This window comes from Anabrus simplex, chromosome 2 (genome assembly GCF_040414725.1).
Source record: "Anabrus simplex isolate iqAnaSimp1 chromosome 2, ASM4041472v1, whole genome shotgun sequence".
NCBI classification, from domain to species: domain Eukaryota; kingdom Metazoa; phylum Arthropoda; class Insecta; order Orthoptera; family Tettigoniidae; genus Anabrus; species Anabrus simplex.
The window spans coordinates 965234618-965249455 of record NC_090266.1 but is presented as its reverse complement, the minus strand read 5'-3'; the positions used below and the strand labels follow the sequence as shown (position 1 = coordinate 965249455).

At 36.1% G+C, this 14838-nt stretch overlaps 1 protein-coding gene across 5 annotated transcripts in view; it reads right to left on the bottom strand.

Moving 5' to 3' along the window:
- GramD1B (GRAM domain containing 1B) overlaps positions 1 to 14838 on the bottom strand; it is a 557013-nt gene that overhangs the window by 82557 nt on the left and 459618 nt on the right. For 4 of the 5 annotated variants that reach the window (XM_067141765.2, XM_067141764.2, XM_067141763.2 and 1 more), the window contains one exon: positions 6478 to 6627. The exons of the other annotated variant lie outside the window; for it this stretch is intronic. In XM_067141765.2, coding sequence (XP_066997866.1) covers positions 6478 to 6627 — 150 coding nt within the window. The remainder of the gene's footprint in view (positions 1 to 6477; positions 6628 to 14838) is intronic. 5 annotated transcript variants of the gene reach the window in all.

Sequence of the window (14838 nt, the reverse complement as noted above, 5' to 3'; positions counted from 1 at the left end):
TCAACGACAGGATAATGAAAAATAGACTGAGAATGAGGAGCAAAGTGAAGGACTTCATACAAGTGTTTACACCATGGACAGAGAACAAAGAGGAGGATATTGAGGAATTCCTGGAGAAATCAGAAAAGGAGATAAATGACGTGGACGTGATTATAACGGGTAACTTAATGCACAGGCGGGAAACAAAGACAAGGAGGGAAGAAGTAATCGGACCGTATGGATATGGGAAAAGGAATGATGGAGAGAAACTAGTTCAGTTTTGTGAGAGCAATGGAAGGTTTCTGAAGAAAAACAGCAGGAAAATTACAAAATATGGCTGGGGTTACAGAGAAAAAAAGTAATTGATTCCTTTCTGGTGGAAAGGACAAATCACAGCCAGTTGATGGATGTAACAGCTTCACCAGAAGAAGAATTTGATGAAGATTAGAGAGTACTGATAGCAAAAATGAGAGTGGGGAGAATGGAAAAGTTAAAGGAGATAAAAGATAGTGAAATAAAAGTGTGGAAATTAAAAGATAAGAATATACAGGAAGAATTTCTGTAGAGACTAAAGCAACAAATTCCAATTTCTGAAGTAGGAAATGTGGAAGATGAATGGTCCACTTCAAAAGGGCATTTGTAAGTGGGGCAGAGAGTGCCTGTGGTAGAACACTGAAGAGAGTGAAGAAAAGAAGACACCATGGTGGAATGAGGTGAGAAAGGCAGTGAATGAAAAGAAGAAAGCATGGCAAGAATGGAACAGAGATTAAAAAAAAAAAAAGGAAGTATCTTGATAATAAAAGGAAATGTAAAAAATTGGTTAAGAGAAGAAAAGAAGAAAAATTGAGAAGAACTTACATAAAAGATGGATACTGATGGAGCTGGCAATAAAATAATGCTGTATAGAATTGTATGAAGTAATAGGAAGGGAAAAGTTAATACAAAGCTGGTTAAAGCAGAAGGTGGAGAGTTGATAACACATCCAGAATAAATAATGAGAAAATGGAAGGAGTATTTTTGTAAAATTACTTAATGTGGGAAATTATGCAGAGTAGATGGTAGGAATACAGTGTGATATCTCAACAGTAGATTATGATATAACAATGTTAAGGTGGAATTAGCAGTCCATAAAATGAAAATGGAAAACGCACCAGGGATGGATGAAATTAGTGTGGAAATTACAGACAGCTGGACCAGCTGGACTACAGTGGATGTACAGAGTGCTTAAGTCCATACAGAAGCAGAAATGTGTGCCAGAAGACTGGGGAAAGGGAATAACAATACCAGTCTTTAAGAATGTGATAACTATAGAGGAATCACATTCTTATCACAAGTGACAAAAATATCAGAAGGGATATTAGAGAGGAGAATGAGAAGAAAGGTAGAAGTAGAGTTGCACGAGGAACAGTATGATTTCAGAAGCAGAAGATCTACAGTTGGCCCAATTTTAGCATGAGACAGTTAACCCCTTAAGCGGGGAACTCAATACACACTAGCTCACTCTCAGGTGGGGAGCGATTTCCCTGATTGGAGAAGATATTTAATTACTTTATTAAAAACAATCTTAGACTAAAATGGACTATTGAAGGGCCAAAAAGTATGTGATAACTATAGAGGAATCACATTCTTATTTACTTGTATATAATGTATTTAATTCTTGAAAAATTCTATTATTTTAATTTTTCAATACTTTGTGCAAAAACGTACTAAGTGCTTTCACACTGTGATATCGAGATTGCTGTCCGCCTCCGTAGTGTAACGGTTAGTGTTATTAGCTGCCGTCCTCGGGAGCCCGGATTCGATTCCCGGTACTGCTAGAAATTTAAGAATGGCAGGAGGCCTGCTAAGTGGTTAAAATGGTACATGCAGCTCACCTCCAACGGGGGTGTGCCTGAAAAGAGCTGCACCACCTCGGAACGAGGACACTAGTTTGCATCGAGATTGCTTCTTCCTAACAGCAAAGCTCTGGTTTTTGGTTATACAATAACTTTCACCTGAATATTTTAGGCAGTTTACTATCAATCTCTGTCTGGATATAAATGTATCTGCATGTGTAAACTGTAGATTTACAAAGTTTACATATACTTAAAAGATGTGGAATGGAATAAATTATAATAATCACGAAATTTTCTGTTATATTGGTTAGCGCTTTCGAAGTATCAAGTTTATATAGCCTCCCTACAATTACTAAGTCACATAAACGGACTACATTACACTACAATTCAGGTAAAATTTACAGTATTTATAGTCTTCACAGTGTTATGTCTTTTACAGCTGTTCATTATGATACACATGGAAGCCAGTCATGTTATATAACCTGCCTCGCCTTCGCATAATTTATATAATTCCAATCCGAAACGCGATCGTTTTCTTGTTATGTAAACTTTCCACCCTAGCCACTCTTTCCATAGCAAGAGGTTCTTATCAATTGACATTTTGCCATCAGGGGTATAAACTTCCGAAAATTTTGCTAACAGGTGGTCAAATACTGGATTTATCTCGTATATTTTTCGAGGAAGTTGTGCATTATTCACATCATTGTCAGAAATATGTATAAGGCTGTGGAGGAAAATATAATAATAATAATAATAATAATAATAATAATAATAATAATAATAATAATAATAATAATAATGTTATTGGCTTCACGTCCCACTAACTACTTTTACGGTTTTCGGAGACACTGAGGTGCCGGAATTTAGTCCCGCAGAAGTTCTTTTGCATGCCAGTAAATCTACTTACAAGAGGCCGACGTATTTGAGCACCTTCAAATACCACCGGTCTGAGCCAGAATCGAACCTGCCAAGTTGGGGTCAGAAGGCCGGCCGGGCCACTCGATCTGGCGAGAAAAAATCTCTTCTGTGTCATCAGCTCATAGAAAATAGGTGTAGTGAACAAGCGATTGCGAGAAATAGTGTCCTAATTTAGGTTTCTGTACAATCCCCTGCGGCAACAGTACGGCCTTAAGAAGCTTTATTTTGTCCTTATTTGTTTGGACACGGTCTTGATCTCGATTCCTTCCTTTCGTCTTACTAAACTGGGTTTTATGTATGATTTCCTGCTCGACTTTTGTCTGTTCAGCTATGTTCTGGCATATCTCGTCATAAAAAGTAATTAAAATATTTCGCTCAGTTTTGTTTTCCCTAACACTCTTTTTACATCACGATGGAAATTTGGATCAAAGCGGGAATTTCTTTGTCCATTTTCGGTATAAGTTGATGAAGAACTTGCAATGGCTGGATTGTAATCAGTATTATCGTCACAACTGTCACTGTCATGATCGCTACTTGAACTGGAATCGAACATGTGTTGTCTCTTTTGCGACTGCTGAACATTCGCATCAGCTATGCCCAAACCCTGTATATTCGAGCCTGCAGTACTTATTCCAGGTAATTTCCTGTTACTTACGAATTCCCCTTCGGCAGAACTTACTTCACTAATATCACAATAAATTCTCCCCACTAAATTCTAACATTTCCTTTATCATGACCCGTAAATCATCTTCCTCTAACAGTGGGGGCAGGTAATTCGTTATGGATATTTTAGCGGAAAAAATGTAAGAAAAAGGATCGAATAGAACCCTGGTCTCAGCAGTTTGGACGGAAATAATAAAATATTACGGATGCGTACGATAATAAAATGTTGTGTAACTCGCGATAAACACACACTCCAGTTGTGAAGGAAGGGGATAATAAATCAGGTCACAGTTCTAAAATGTCACCAGAGAGGTCTTTTCAGTGTCATAATCATTAGAAATCCCTTCAACAGCAATATTATTACATCCAAGGGACGATTAGGCGATGAGCTGAAGCTTCAGCCCGGAATTATTAGGCCTTAGGTCATTCTTGCCCGGACGTCAGTTGCGTTCTGTATGTTGCAACTCATGGATGACACACTGATATTCGAAGAACATAGTTGAGAAAATTCACATCGGAGGGCAGACTCGTCCGGAATACGCTGCTGAAAAGAAAATAAACCTCTGCAGGCAGGCAACTGAGAAAAAAAATATAATTTGAATCGGCGGATATATCCGCGTTCCCCACCGAGCAAGCGACTTGTAGCCGCGCCCACCCAACGGGTTAATGGAAACGAATTAGGAATATGGAAAGAATCTGGTCATGACCTTCATAGATCTAACTAAGGCATATGATAGTGTCTCCAGGGAGAAGGATTGGGAATCCATGGTCAAAAAGAGACTTGGTACACAAACTGTACAAATGGTGCAAGCAATGTACAAGAACTGTGTCAGCAGCGTACAGACTCTGCCTGGAAAGATGGAATGGTTTAGAAATGAAACTGGAATAAGACAGGGGAGTGTGCTGTTGCCTCTCTTGTTTCTAATGGTTATTGATGAAATTACAAAGGAGATTGAGAAACAAAGATAAAGAAAGGGGGTCAGAATGGAACACCTAAATGAGAGAATTGATAGGAATAAACTAAGATGATCTAGACACGTAAAGAGGATGGAGGGTAGAAGAATACCCAAAACAGATGATGGGAATGAAGTTTGAGAGAAAGAGAGAGGGGGGGGAGGGGAACCTAGATCAACAGGGATCGATTCAATAAAGAGGAATGCAAATAGAAGAAGAAACCTGAATGGGGACAAAATGATGAAAGAGAAATTGTTGAAGGAGAGAGGAAGGTGGAGAAGTGCCATAAATGGCCCAATTCGGCGGAGCTGGATAAGGGGAAAGGAGGAGGATGATTGGATAATGAGGACAAGATAATAAGCAGTATTTCAATGCAAAATGATAATGAGAACAGAGGATTTAATCTAAAAAATGTTAAAGTTGATATTCTTGAAAACTGACCCGATAAATACTTAATTTAAAATTGGTTATGATATAATCTGTTATGGATCTGGTACCCATCTCCTCCCATGTGTAGTGGTTAATAGCCTTATGCCTGAAGAATGTATTCATAACTGCTAATCCCATACAAGCACGGAAGTCCAGTAAATGCTTTCCATTCCTATTAGCTTCCATATCTTCCCTAAATTTGCCCATTGCCTTCTCATATCCTTCAGTTCTCTTCCTAACTCTTGCATTGAATATCACCCATTAACTCTATCCTATCCTTGCTGTTGACCCTGACTGTGATGTCATACCATAATTCATAAAACTTGTCAACTTCATCCTCACTTGCACCCTCACATGGTCAATACACTGAGATAATTCTTCCAGCTGCTAAATCAACCCACATCATTTACTCATTTACGTGGCTAACAGAAACTATGCTGCGTGCAATAATATTCCTGATGAACAGTCCTAACCCATAATCTGTCCTTCTCCTTTTAACATTTCTTAGAAACACTTTATAATCTCCAATCTCTTTGTGTTATTTCTCCTTATGTGAGGATCATTAACTCCTAACACATCCAAATGCATCCCCTTTGCTGATTCAGCCAGTTCTACTTCCTTTAATGTAAGTAAATTTTATTCAATCTTTACAAGTCAGCTTGGATGACAAGTTCCCTATTTGAAGAGTATATGCAGGCACTAGGTGGCAACATGGGGAGCCAGAACAGGAAGGTGTTTATGAACCAATGTCCTGTTCATCACAAAGAGTGACCCCATTTAAGGAACATTATGGTACGATTTTTCCACTGAATACTACATTGGTACTACAGCTAATGGACCAAGGAATCATTAAGGTATTGAAGCCGAGGTACCAAAAACCAGTTGTGTGCTATATGCTGCTATGTGCGGAAGCAGGCAGACCTATCTACAAGCCATCTCTTTTAGTCACAATGCATTTCATTGCCTGATCATCAGATTCAATAGAGCCTGTAATAATTGCGAATTGCTTCAAGAAAACAGGCTTTGGCGGTGGTATCATCAGCAGTGTTGTTAGGAAGTTGGTGATGAAGAGCCAAAGTGCTGGAAAACCATACAGGAGGGGATGGAGGTAACTAGTTGCTTCAATAACTTCAATGCCATTGATAATATGGCAATCACTTGAGTGGAGCATACTACTGATCAGATATGCAAGGATATTCAGACAGCAGCAGCAGCAGCAGCAGCAGCAGAAGAAGAAGATTCTCCTCCAAGACAGTCTTGCAGTGTGTCAAGGGTCTACCTCAAACAACTGAGGCTAGTGTGCCTCAGAACACATGGAAAGCAATGTGGGAAATGGAGAGGTTGATACAGCAAGAAAGCAGTGAAAACGTCCAACAATCAATCCTGGACAATTTTTCTTCCACGTAGGAGCCCAGACTTTTGTGTTCGGAAATTTATTTGATGCCTAACAGTACAGTACAGCGTTTACATAATGTACAGTTACTATTCAGCATTTTTATGTTCTTAGTATTTCTTCTTATCTCTTGTGCAAATATCAAATATTTTTATTTATATTTTTTGAAGACAAATGATACAGAGAAATTACTACATTAAGCTGTATTGTCACACACACACACACACACTTAAGCACATCAGTTTAGAAACCACAGTCTGAGCATAATGAGTAGACTTAAAACAACAATAACATATTATATATTACCTGTTGTTCTTCTCAAACTATGGAAGTCGAGGAGAAATTTTGAACTAGTAAATAGAAGAGTGAACAACTGGTCGATATGAATGGGTAGCGTAACCCGTTTCAATTCCCGGCCATCGTGAGATGATGTGCAGATGGGAATTTCTCCTTTTACTGCAAAGAAAAATATTTCACTTCATCAGAAACATTTCTTATCGGTGAGTTTAAATTACTATGTAATCGTTTAAAAGCCTAAAGAATAATTAAAACCAACAAATAAGAAGGAGAAGTTATCTATTCCGTATGAGTTTGAAGTAATGCATAATCACAAAGATTTGCAATGTGTTAACATACTATCAGTATCAACACCGATATTAACCCTCTTGCTCTTAGGTCTTTTTATGTTGGAAGTAGGGTAAAATAACCAAAGCTGGCACAGGGATTAATGTGCAAGATGGCGGCCGCATGCAACTACCTAGTGCTACGGCTCCCGAGGCAAGATAGTCGCTATACATTAGTTATATGAGACTAACATTAAGGAGCTGGGCTATGGGCTAATGGTGATACATTGTTCTTACAGGCCTAACTTTAGAGAACTACCTCAGGGGCTCACAATTTGTAAAGGTCAGTTTTCTAGGACTATCGGTTGAAGAGAGATTGAATTTTTAAATTCAGGTTTGTTTTCACCTCGGATTTATTTTTTACTCTAAACGTCACTTAAAGTATCACCCGAAACCTTTTTAATGTTAAGTCATTTTCCCCCCTAAATTTTGAAAAGAAACATTTAAGAGGGAGTTAATGTATATCACCTGTCAGAGGACAATTTTTAGTAAATTTTAAGCCAAAAATCAGTTTTCCAAGAGCATTGGTTGAAGAGATATTGAATTTTTAATTTTAGGATTGTTTTCATTCCAACCTATCTTTTACTCAAAACATCATTTAAAGTATCACCCAAAACTTTTTTAACATTGAAAGATATTACCACCATAACTTTGAAAAGAAACAGTCAGGGGTGAGTTGTTATACATCATCTGTTAGAGGATATTTTTTGATAAATTTTATGCTAAAATTCAGTTTTCTATAACTAACAGTTTAGGAGATATTGATTTCTTAATTTAAGGGATGGTTTCACCCCTCACCTTGCTTTTTATTCTAAACGTCATTTAAAGTATCATCCGAGACCATTTTTACCCGTAATTTTCAATAGTAATATTGTTAAATAGTCTGCCAAAACAAATACATAGGCTACATTCAAGCCCCTAGCAACGAAACAAATTTTCAGATAAACATGAAAATAAATTAGATCGGAAACATACTGCCTGAATCTTGAGTTCTAAGCCTGTAGCTCATGCATAAAAGAAAACAAAGTGGTGTCAATTCTACCAAAAGAAAGATACAGGATACATTTAAGCTCCCAGCAGCAAAAAAATTATCAAACATGAAAGTGAATAAATTCGATCAGAAAGTCACTACTTGAATCTGTTAGCATAAGTAAATAAGTTATAATCTTGTAGCTCATTCAAAAAAAAAAAAAAAAAAAGTTTTTTTTTTTTTCAACCTCTTTTTTAAGCCTTAAGCTAAGAATTACCTAGTAAGGTCTCATGTACTTGTAAGGGTATGAAAAATGTCCAGTTTGCTCTCAGACACATCATTTACAAAATATTTAATTTCAACTTTTGACTTTTTCTTTCCCTTTGCCATTGTATCCACCTAGAAAGTAGCTGGTAAGATTTCATGTTCTTTTAGGGGCACAAAAATTGCCCGTTTTGCTTTAGGATGCACTGTTTACGAAGTAGGGAACGTCTGGTGTAGGGAACGGTATCTGGTTAAGAGGATGTAGCAGCCAAACTGTCGCCATTAGTCCTATAAAACCAATGTGTAGCAACCATCTTGGTTCAGGAGCCCTAGTGCAGCTCCCCAAGAGTTAGCCCTATAAGGCCAACATATGGCAGCCATCCTGCCTAGTAGCCCATGCTTTCAGTTCCCGAAAGTTAGGCTGATAAAACTAATAGGTAAAAAGTTACATGTTGTGAGTCTAGTTAGGTCTATACGAATAGAGTATAGCAGTTGTCTTGCCTTATTGCTCTTAGGGACCTACAAGGAGTAAACACACCCCCTCTGAGACACCCACAATTCCTCGTGATTAAGGGATATTATGCTGTAATTTGTAATGTATTTATGAAAGACAGATAAAAAAGGATGAGACATTTTTTCCTCTGAGTTATTAAAACAACTAAAATAACATTTTCTTTTTCATAAATACATTTGTAGGGAGGAAGCACAATGGTGGGAACAGCTACTGCTTTGTTGGCTTCCTTCGTTTTCTTTCTTCTGTGTTGCTCGTTTAGTCCCTCACTCTGAACTGCCAGGAGCTCACTTCTGTAATGAAGTTATCTACAGTATTTATTCGTTGCGTGTGCATTTTTAGGCTTTAAATCAGTGCATAATTGTCTTGTGTTGAGTGACATTTAAGCGATAAGCCTACGTCTGTGATTTCTTTCTTTCCATTGATACTGTGATCTTTTGTAGAGTCATCTACAGTATTTATTTGCTGTGTCGCTTTTCTAGCCTTTTTTTGCCTGGAGAAATTTATTAAATACAATTAAATGCATCCCTCATCCTTCATCCCTCAAGCACATAAAAATTATTTGTCTATTTTCTCCCCCAATTTGCCTTGCACTTCGATTCTGAGGTTTTTTATGTGCCATAGTTTACCTCTCATTCTGAATAAACCAAAAATAGCACCTGTAAACCCCCTGTCCCCTTTAGTTCATAAAAATATTTTGTAGCTTAGTTTCTTCCGCTTTTTGTCTTGAACTTAAACACTGAATTCCACAAATTCATGTGCTGCCATTTTCCCGCAATGGTGTTGAGCAGAGCCGTTCGATATGGCAACCCTGTTGTCTTAAGAGCAATACTGTTTTCTTAACATGAACATGCCTTAGTTCCTGAAAGTTAGGCTGATAAAACTAATAGGTCATAAGTTAAAAGCTGTGAGCCCCTGAGGTAGCTCTCTAGTTATGTCTACACAAATACAGTATAGCAGCCATCTTGTCTATAGAGCATCCAGAGTTAAGGAAAGACTACAGGCCTTATAAGCTTGCTGTCTTCCACTGTTTTGCCTTATTCACTCACTCACGGCGGCTCGGTCACCGCTTGTGAAATACAATGATGACATAAAATTATACCATCATAATCCATTATCTTCATTTCCGTATTGATTGGTACTACAATATAGGGAAAATTGAGAAGTCTCCACCTTATCAATACATTAATTTATTTACTCTAAAGTGGTAAAATCATTCAATACCGGTTTCGATCCCTATGGGATCATCCTCAGTTGACACACGATGAAATACTTATAAAAACATCACATGTAAAAGATTGCATCTGGTAAGACTAGTTCAATTAAATTAAATATAAAAGTTGTTAGGTTGTTAGTGAGAAAGTATTTGTATGTGTGTGGCACGTGACCACACTATGTCTAAGCTAATATACATTGTAGAGATCTTACATTTGTTCTCAATCAGTGTTTAGGATGTTACATTCAGTATAGTTGTTTCATATTGATTAAAACATTAAAAATTGCTTATAAAAGAATGTGTCTATCTTTGGTTTGAATAGCACTAAGTTTGAGCCTTAACATTACATGTCACCTCTATTACAGAACATAGAATAATTTTTTTTTTGTGTGTACACACTATTAATTGTGAGTCTATTATGAAGTCCTAAAATATTTTATTGTTTGAGGTATCTCATTTCATTGTATCTGTTTTTGTAAAATATCAGTAGGGTTGTTTACACTTTTTTGATGTTTGTGGTATTTCACTTTTATATAATAAGTCCAATTGGAAACAGACATGAAAAAGCTTGTTAAAATGATACCTTTTTGACTAGAAATACTTATTATATGGTACCTTATGTGTCCATTTTTTGTGCGTTAGATTTACATTTGTTGACACCAGTACTGTAAAATTACTATTATCTGTGATATATGTATAAAATATGATCTGACATGACAGGCTGTTAAAAGTATATAAAATATTGATCTAATGGGATGGGACCAAATTCTTATTGGTATTGTTGTATTTTACCACTTGCGCTAGTAAAGTACATGATATATAATGTTGAGGTTAGAGCTTATGTTGTTTTTCATTCGTTATAATTTATAAAGGCTACTCGTAATAAAGTTGTCTTGATTGTAGACAGAAACTGCGTATGTTGTTACTGGGTTAAATGGTGACAGTTATAAGTTTGATTTCCATTTGAATGCCGTGCAACTAGATTGAGATTTGAGTTGCACTTTGTTGTGATGATAGCGTGGAGGCTTCTATATATTGTAGGATGTATGTATCTGCAAGCAGAAATAATATGCGTAAGAGATAGTGTATTGTGGAGATGCAAAAAGTGAGTTGTGTGCTGTATTACTTACGTTAAATGTTGACGCTGTTTGCTCTGCGTGCCTGCCTGTCGAGATCTGTTGCGTGTTATCCTAGGACTGTAGTTCGCAGCGGCGGAGGGGAGGTTGAGAGGGATGGGTGGAGCGCTTGTAAGGGGAGCGGGGTTGGAGGAGGGGAGATCTTTGAGCGGTTCATTCGTATGTGTATGTTGTTGTTTGTTGATTCCTTTTAAGTAATAATTTGTTAGGAGGGGAATAACTGTGTCAAAAAGAATACTGTTTTTATCTGTGTTTTCGTTTAAATTGAAATTTGGGTTTACGTATTTATCTAGGTTTATGTAGAATTCTTCTAATATACTGAGCAAGGGGCTCTTGGGATTGGTATTGAGACTTTGCATGTCATTATTTATATTTGTAAATTTATGTTTTTGATCGTTGATATGCTGTCCCATAGCTGAAAAGTGTCTGTGCTTAACTGCATTTATGTGTTCATTGTATCATATTGAAAAATTTCTTCCGGTAAGCCCTGCAGTCATTACATTTCAGGCGGTAAACACCTGAGTGGTTGTATTTATTGATATTATTAACTGTTTTGGAATTGTATAGTTTGTTAGTGTATAGTATAGTACGTGTAGTTTTGTAGGCTATTTTTAGGCCTTGTTTTAAAAAAAATGTTAGTTATGGTGTGTATATGGTTGTTGTTGTAGGTAAATAATACAAAGTATTTTTTATCTTTTGCAGTTCTAGTTAACTTGGTTTTTGATTGGTTTTTTATTTTGTTAATAATTTGGTTTATCATTTCTCTTTTATATCTATTCTGTTTGGCTATTTCATGAATTAGGTTCAATTCTTTGTTTAAGTCTTTTTTAGTGAGTGGAATATTGTATGCTCTGTATATCATGCTGTAGTATGTGGCTTTCTTGTGGCTGTATGGGTGGGTAGAATCTATTTTTATTGTATTGGATGTATGGGTAGGTTTCCTGTATATGTTGTATGTTAAATGGTTGTTGTGTCTAGTTATGGATATATCTAAGTAGTTTATGGTGTTATTGTTTTCAGTTTCCATAGTGAATTTTGTGTGATGGTCTATTTTATTTAGTTGTTCTCGGATTTTGTTTTCGTTAGTATGCCTGTTGTCTATTATAGTAAATACATCGTCGACAAATCTACACCAAAAGGGAATGTTTTCTATTTTCTGAATTTCTTGATGTTCTAGGTAGTCTATGTATATTTCAGCCAGTATGCCTGATATTGGTGATCCCATGGGTAATCCTTGTTGGTGGTATATAGTATCGTGAACTTTAAAATAGTTATTGTTGGTGGCAAAGTGTAATAATGTTATGAATTCATCTATTTCTAACTTGCTTAGTTTACTATGGTTTTTGAGATTGGATTCAATGATTGTTATGGTGTTTTGTGTAGGTATATTGGGATACATGTTTGTTATGTCATATGTTGCTAGTTTGTGGTAGTGTTCTATTTTTATATTCTTGGTGATGTTGCAAAATTCTATTGAGTTTTTTATGGTTTTCTTTGCTTGGAAAGCATAATGATTTTTAAGAAATTTTTGGATGAATTGTGATAATTTATAAGTAGGGCTTGGTCTGTAGTTTATTACTGGTCTCATAGGAATATTATCTTTGTGGATTTTTAACGTAAGTAATACAGCACACAACTCACTTTTTGCATCTCCACAATACACTATCTCTTACGCATATTATTTCTGCTTGCAGATACATACATCCTACAATATATAGAAGCCTCCACGCTATCATCACAACAAAGTACAACTCAAATCTCAATCTAGTTGCACGGCATTCAAATGGAAATCAAACTTACAACTGTCACCATTTAACCCAGTAACAACATACGCAGCTTCTGTCTACAATCAAGACAACTTTATTATGAGTAGCATTTATAAATTATAACGAATGAAAAACAACATAAGCTCTAACCTCAACATTATATATCATGTACTTTACTAGCGCAAGTGGTAAAATACAACAATACCAATAAGAATTTGGTCCCATCCCATTAGATCAATATTTTATATACTTTTAACAGCCTGTCATGTCAGATCATATTTTATACATATATCATAGATAATAGTAATTTTACAGTACTGGTGTCAACAAATGTAAACCTAACGCACAAAAAATGGACACATACGGTACCATATAATAAGAGTTTCTAGTCAAAAAGGTATCATTTTAACAAACTTTTTCATGTCTGTTTCCAATTGGACTTATTATATAAAAGTGAAATACCACAAACATCAAAAAAGTGTAAACAACCCTACTGATATTTTACAAAAACAGATACAATGAAATGAGATACCTCAAACAATAAAATATTTTAGGACTTCATAATAGACTCACAATTAATAGTGTGTACACACACAAAAAAAATTATTCTATGTTCTGTAATAGAGGTGACATGTAATGTTAAGGCTCAAACTTAGTGCTATTCAAACCAAAGATAGACACATTCTTTTATAAGCAATTTTTAATGTTTTAATCAATATGAAACAACTATACTGAATGTAACATCCTAAACACTGATTGAGAACAAATGTAAGATCTCTACAATGTATATTAGCTTAGACATAGTGTGGTCACGTGCCACACACATACAAATACTTTCTCACTAACAACCTAACAACTTTTATATTTAATTTAATTGAACTAGTCTTACCAGATGCAATCTTTTACATGTGATGTTTTTATAAGTATTTCATCGTGTGTCAACTGAGGATGATCCCATAGGGATCGAAACCGGTATTGAATGATTTTACCACTTTAGAGTAAATAAATTAATGTATTGATAAGGTGGAGACTTCTCAATTTTCCCTATATTATAAAATTATAAATCGCTTGGTTCAGCTGTTTCAAGACTGTGTAGTAGATACTATAATAATAATAATAATAATAATAATAATAATAATAATAATAATAATAATAATAATAATTGTACCGGGCGGTACACCTCCACGCCGCTAATTCAAACATTGCGCCAGTTGAAACTCCTCTATTGGAGGAAGCCTGAACTTTAACAACCACATTAATTCTAAGATTTCTCAGAAGATGTCCCTACTGTAAATTTTGAAGTGTTCTGAATTATGTCAGTTTCGATTAGTTTTTGTTTTCTCTGTAGCAAGAAGTGTGAACATTCTCTTCTAGATGGCACCACTTAAGAACTACAATTGTGCACCCTAGTGCGAAGTGAAGGAACCTTTTTTTTTGAAGAAATTTTGTAGTCATAAGTTTGTTCTTTGTTAAATTTCTTTCTGTCATTGTTTGAGTTGGCAATGTTAATCCGTTCGTTCCGCCAGTTTTGAAATTAGCCAATCCCGAATTTCTTAAATTCATTTTCGACCAATCGGGGCTTTCTTCCCCAACCTGCTCTGTAACTGTGTTCGGTAACCAATAAAATTTTATGGGCGGGTTGTAATCATTCATGAAACGTCTCGAATCTTCCACGAGGATATATAAACTGCTGATTTTCTGGTCTCGGGGCCACTTCAGTAACATCTTTCCTAGTGTGATTATATAGCAGGGGGCGGGAAGCGCCCCTTTCTTCAGGCGGCAGTTCATCCATCAGGTAATGGCCTTTTAATAACTTCTTTGTTTGTTAGCTCAGCAGTTTAACCCTCGGGGCAGGTTCGAAACTTTTATCATGTAACCTTCCTTTAAAATGTAAAAGACACTTGATGACCAAATTTATAACGTAATTGTCACTGCTCACGCATTTGTAATAATTTTCTTTATGGTAATGCCCATCATAATTGGAGGATTTGGAAATTGATTAGTCCCTCTAATACTGACATAGCCTTCCCTCGAATAAACAACATAAGTTTTTGATTGCTCCCCCCTTCACTTGTCCTATTACTTAGAAGTGGTATAAAGTTCTGTCTCTTTAACTACAAATTGGGATAGAGAGTGCCTTACCCTCTCGAGCTCCCACTCATATTGTTTTGGGGTGACTAC